The 6,000-nt window shown below is 40.8% G+C and overlaps 1 protein-coding gene across 4 annotated transcripts in view; it reads left to right on the top strand.

Annotated features, from left to right (window-relative positions):
- LOC143040327 (uncharacterized) overlaps positions 1 to 6,000 on the top strand; it is a 28,386-nt gene that overhangs the window by 10,121 nt on the left and 12,265 nt on the right. For 3 of the 4 annotated variants that reach the window (XM_076211258.1, XM_076211262.1, XM_076211261.1), the window contains exon 4: positions 3,720 to 3,905. In XM_076211258.1, the coding sequence (XP_076067373.1) occupies positions 3,720 to 3,905 (186 nt within the window). The remainder of the gene's footprint in view (positions 1 to 3,719; positions 3,906 to 6,000) is intronic. The other variant, XM_076211260.1, reaches the window with a different exon arrangement.

Genomic DNA, 6,000 nt, shown 5'->3' with positions numbered 1-6,000 from the left:
TGCAGTCGTATTATGAATATATATATATATATATATATATATATATATATATATATATATATATATATATACATATATATATATATATATATATATATATATATATCGTGACATCATGACAGGTGCATGAATGGTAAGAATGGAAAGACACGATTGGGAACAAGAGACTTTATTCCTGACTGGTATCGCCTTTGAGGCTTCTTCAGAGTGCGACTTGCTAGGTAAGACCACCTGCTTGCGCGGGATCGGTTTTTGTGGGAGGGGAAGAATGTACATACATACATACATACATATACCAAAGGCTTTTCCCCCTCTACACGGGGGGTAGCCAAAAAGAAAAAGATATAGAAACCACTTCCACCCATTCCATTTCCTTTATATTCCACTCCCCCCCACCCTCGTCCCTCCCTCTTATCTTGGCACATCCTGGATGGCGGGATGATCCCGCATCTTGTCCACTGCCCTGGGTCAGAAGCAGTGTCGCAAGACACAGCACATCCACAGCAAGGCCGATCATGATTTCGGTGACCCCTCCTCTCCGTCCCCCCATGCAGAAAAGGAGAGGACGGGGAGAAATCCCTTCGGGCTGCGTCAATTTTTTTTCTCATACATACTTCCTCACCCCCCCATCCCCCACCCACTCCCCCTCATGCATCACAGCATCATCTATACACAACCCCTCTCCATTTACCCCTATCTTCTGTCCTCTCCCGTCCTTCCTCAACAGACATTCCTCTCTTTTGTAATGCCCCTTTCACCCCATCCATCTATCTCATCCTAGGACGCCCCCTCAAATTCACTTCTTCCACCTCTGCCTTCCACATTTCTTTTACTAATCTTTCTTCACTCATTCTTTCTATGTGTCCAAACCATCCTAATACTCTTTCATCAACCCTATCTCCCAGCTCCCTTTCCACCCCTGTTCTTCTCCTCACTTCCTCATTTCTCACTCTATCTAGCTTAGTAACCCCTATCATACTTCTCAGACATTTCATCTCAAACACATTCAAACTCCTTCTCTCTTCCTCTCTCATGTTCCATGTTCCTGCCCCATACAGTATTGTTGGCACAATCACTCCTTCATATAACCTCCTCTTATTATCCATTCCCAGATGTCTATTTCTCATTACACTTTCTAACCCACCAAGGCATTTACTCGCTTCTCTCAATCTACATTCTACCTCCATCCCCACTCCTCCCCTTCCTGCCACATTCGCATCCAAGTATCTAAAACTATCCACTTCCTCCAGTCTTTCACCCTTAATGCTCACTTCCAGCCTACTGTCACTCTCTCCCCTTGTACATCTCATCACCTTACTTTTACCCACATTTATCTTCAGCTTCCTTCTTTCACACACCTTCTCAAACTCTATCACTAACTTCCTCAATCCCTCCTCAGATCCTGCTACAAGTGCAGTGTCGCCAGGAAACAACAGCTGGCTCACCTCCCACTTTTCTCCATTTTCTTTAATCATCTCAAATCCCTGACCCACTACCCTTGCATTCACCTCTCACACCAACCCATCTATGTAAAGATTGAACAGAATGTCTGTAAGAAAATGAAAAGATAGTAGTGTATAAAAGAGGGCTTTTGCCATCGGGCGATTGAGGGAGCGATTTGGGGCGATTGGTGGTCGTGGCTCAGGAAAAATGGGCGGGGAACTCGGACGGCGGCGCCGACGGCTGGGATTAGAATCACCATAAGTTGAGAAAATGGTAGGAGGCGTAGTAGTAGAGAAAGGTGGAAAAACGAACAAATCTTTAGTGGGAGGTAAACTGAAATAAGATGTAGTATAAGAGAAAGTTAGAAAGGAAGCGAATTTTAGTCGAAGAAAAAGTACATGTAGATGTTTGTGCGTGGGGTGTGGTTATGTTTGTGAGAGGTGTGTGTATTTATCTTAAGGGAAGTGAGTAGAGTTCAATACCCGCGTGTAGAGAGCGCGTTCCTGATTAGCCCCAGGTTTAGGCATAAGCGTCCCTGTTTAGCCCCAGGTTGGGCTTGAGCAATGAGCGAGCGATGTCCGAAGCGTAGTCAGGAGAGTGGATCCAATGGTGGTGCAATGGTGGGTGGGTGGGCAGGCGGGCGGGTGTTGTTTTATCTTTCTCCTTCCAAGCACAACTCTGAAAACAGAGAATTACGTGACTTGGGAATTGTGTGTAAATGTCAGAAGTGTAAACCCCCTCGGCAGCGTCAGCGAAGAGGCCAGAGCTTGGGTGCGGGCCGGACGACAAGAGATACTCCCCAATTCCTCTCTCACGACCAGGCGGCGAAGAGTTAAGGGCTCTGAATCAGAGTTGAGTTGTGGGCCTCTGCTAAGCGAGTGAGCAGGTGTGCATGTATCTCTTTTCATCCAAGCACAACTCTGAAAACAAAGGATTACTTGACTTGGGAAATGTGTGTATTTGTCTTTGGTGTAAACCCGCCTGCCGTCGCCAACGAAGAGGTCAGCCTTGGGCCAGACTGGCAGCAGCAAAGGAGACAAGTCTCCTCGCCACCACCGGGCGGCGAAGATTGCTGGACGCTTGTCGAGAGAGCTGGAGTGGAGATCAGCGTCCGACCTCCAGGAGTAGTAGTAGAGGATGAAATCATTGGTATTTGCAGAGCAGTTGCTGTGGTTCATGAGGGACGCGGGTTGAGATTCCGTATGATGCTTGGCTTGGTGGTCATGTAGGGTCAGGTGTGTTGCGGGCGGGTGTAATTGTTTGTTTGTTTTGTGTGAGCAATTGTTTCATGGCGTATTTGGCGGCATGTTTTGTAATCTTGATATCTCTTATTCTGTTGTTGATGCAATCGTTGGTGTTTATGTACAATATTATAGCAAAATTAAAAGTTTACGGAAAACCCACAAACAAAAACGACTACATACAATACTTCAGTGCCCACAGCGACAGAACTAAAAGTGGTATATTAGTAGGTTTCTTCCTGAGAGCACTAAGAATATGCAGCCCAGAATACCTTCAAGACGAAATAGACCACATCACCACTACATTCAAAACACTACACTTCCCAACAGGAATCATCGCCCGAGCCTTACACAAAGCTAAGGAAATCAAACGAAGAAGCATCTCAGAACCATAAACCAAAAATGAAAATATCCTCTTCATAGCACCATCATCGGATCTAACCTACCTCCTAACCAAGATATTGAAACCCATAGGCATCACAGTAATATCAAAAGACGACAAATAAGCGACTTCTGAAGAAGCCTCAAAGGCGAAACCAGTCAGGAATAAAGTCTCTTGTTCCCAATCGTGTCTTTCCATTCTTACCATTCATATATATATATATATATATATATATATATATATATATATATATATATGTATGTATGTATGTATGTATGTATTCCATGAATAGATAACGTACATACTATCAGTGCGACAGATCATGTGTAGGCCATCGCTGAAGGTTCCCGGGGCACGCCAAAAGGCTCAAGATACGAGAGGGGATATGGTACCTATACTTTTAGGAATGAATGAATCATAGTTTGTAAAGATTATGCTGAACATATGTTTGTGGAGATACATCGTCAGATCACACCCATACGCTGACTGGCTGGCTTTACTACGTAATAATGCTAAAGATTGTTCTTTACAATTTTATTTTCAACCTCTCACAATTAGGCTAGTTTGGCTCTACTTTCTGAGTGCTAGAAATTTCACTGCTCATAAAAGAAAAAATGGATTGATTTAATAGAGTGCTATATGACAACTTCCAGTTTCAGATCAGTTGAGCTGTCCGCCCGAGTTCATGGACTTCGACAACCAGTGCATCATGCTAAAAGCGGATCGGAGAGGCAGCTACGCCGCAGCTGAGCTGGAATGTGCCAAGTATAAGGGACACTTGGCCATACCTTCCAATCCAAAGAATCTTGCCTTCCTAGCTACGAGCTTTTATCCAGACAGTAAGTATCATCATATCCAATCGTTGTGGGTTCCGGAAAGAAAGGGGTAGTTGCTTTTCGATACTACTACTCGTATTTATACAGTGGCGGATCCAGGATAAAAATTTTGGTGGGGGCTAACCTGAATTTTGTAAATATAGATGACGCTTTCGGGGGGGGGGGGTCTAACCTGAATCATGTAAATATATATGGTAGATGTACTCTGTAGCTAGGACCGGTACTACGAAACGAGGGTCTAATTAGAAAACTGATGGTGGGGCCCCTACTCTACAAAAGTAGAAATATATGTATGTTTATATTTTGTGTAGTATGCTAATTTTTAAAAAATAAATGCTTGATATACAAACATTTTGAAAGACAATATAACTTTTTTTTAATACAAAGTAAGGCAATTACAGACAAACTGCTTATACACAGGTCTTTTAGTAAAAAGACTTTTCTGTTTTTTTTATTTACAAAGTTTCTCAAAATATTTTCAAGGTCAATGGTTTTAGCAATGTCATTTTCTATAGATAGCATTGCCAAATTGTTTAGTATCTCTTGTGAAATTGTTGACCGTAAGTAATTATCAGTTTTAGTTTTGAAAAAGTTCTTTCACATGATGCGACTGTTACAGGCATTTTTAAGTAAGTCCTCAAAGCAATGAAAACATTAGGAAATGTGAATCGATTGTTTACTACCAGGTATTCAAACAGAGCATGTGGCTTAATGATAATGAAGGGAAGAAAAGTTTTCAGAGCTTCGAGTTCTTCAGCCAACAGATAGCCATCAACGTCTTTTTTTTTTCTTTTTTTTTTTTTTTTAGTAACTACCGCTCCATCAGTGCAATGTTTTATTGTGGTGTCTGTTAATGCTGCTTCAAGGTCTGGTGTGTGTTTTCTTAGTTCCGTCTTCTGTATACTTTGAAAGTTATTTAGAATTAAAATAACTTGACATGGCTTTTAAGTTGTTCAAATCTATACTCCATGAACTGAATAGCTTGGTCTAGCACTAAGTTGAACCACTGAACTCTGTATGTTTCTTTTGAATCATCCAAAGGCTTATCTTTTGTCTCATATGAAAACATGGTCTTCCTTCTACGTATTTTTTTTCTTTAGATTGTCTAAACTCTAGCGGTAATTCAACAACTTCAGCCAATTCAGTTGCACTTACTAGAACACCATTAAAACCTTCCTCTATATAATTTCTTAGCCACGATAACAGTTTTTCAGTGTCATTTGTTTCACCTTGTAGTTCCTTGATAATTTTTTTAAGTCTTTTAGCTGGTTTACTAAAGAGTCAGGTTCTGTCTTTACCTTGAGCTCATATGTTATCTCTAATATTTCCACAAGTGCATCATATACTTCTCCAGCCTGACAACGAACAGCTTTAACACTATCAATCCGACACTTCCATCTTTTATTGCTCAATGGTGTAACTGATAGCCCGGGTACATGTTTTTTTAAGTGTTGGTTACATCTCCGAGTAAAATTTATAATTGTGACATTGCACAGGGTACAAAAAATACTCTCGAATTATCCTTCAACAGTCGCACTTGTCCTCTAGATGTATGACCTTTCATGTTGCTACTGTTGTCATAGCCTTGGCCTCGAATGTCTTGCACTTCTAAATTTAATTCCTTCAATGTATTTAATAATGCTTTATATAAATCTTCTCCTGTGCTACTTTCAACTAGTGCAAAATTTATGAAATGCTCATAAACACCTGAAGGAGTCAAGTTACCATCAGACATATACCTGATCGTTAGAGACATTTGTTCTTGGTGATTCATATCAGATGTGCACTCTAAAATAATGACGTAGTACTTAGCTGCTTTTACATGTATCATTATCTCACTCAAAACAGCTGTAGCCATGATGTTTAGTAGTTCATTCTTAGTATCTTTTCCTAAATAGTGATTATGAATTTCATGTGTTTTGATTTTTCGCAAATGTGTATCAAGAACAGGGTCAAAATTTCCAAGCAGCTCCAGAAGACCTAAAATGTTACCATTGTGCACACTCATTACTAACATTTTCTTTTGTTCCTCTAAATGGTAAATTTCTTTCAGCAATAAACAGCACTATTGCTACTAACCTTTTGAATACTTGTTGCC

This window comes from Oratosquilla oratoria, chromosome 28 (genome assembly GCF_046742065.1).
Source record: "Oratosquilla oratoria isolate Oo_2021 chromosome 28, ASM4674206v1, whole genome shotgun sequence".
Taxonomy (NCBI): domain Eukaryota; kingdom Metazoa; phylum Arthropoda; class Malacostraca; order Stomatopoda; family Squillidae; genus Oratosquilla; species Oratosquilla oratoria.
This window is presented reverse-complemented; position numbering and strand designations above follow the sequence as displayed.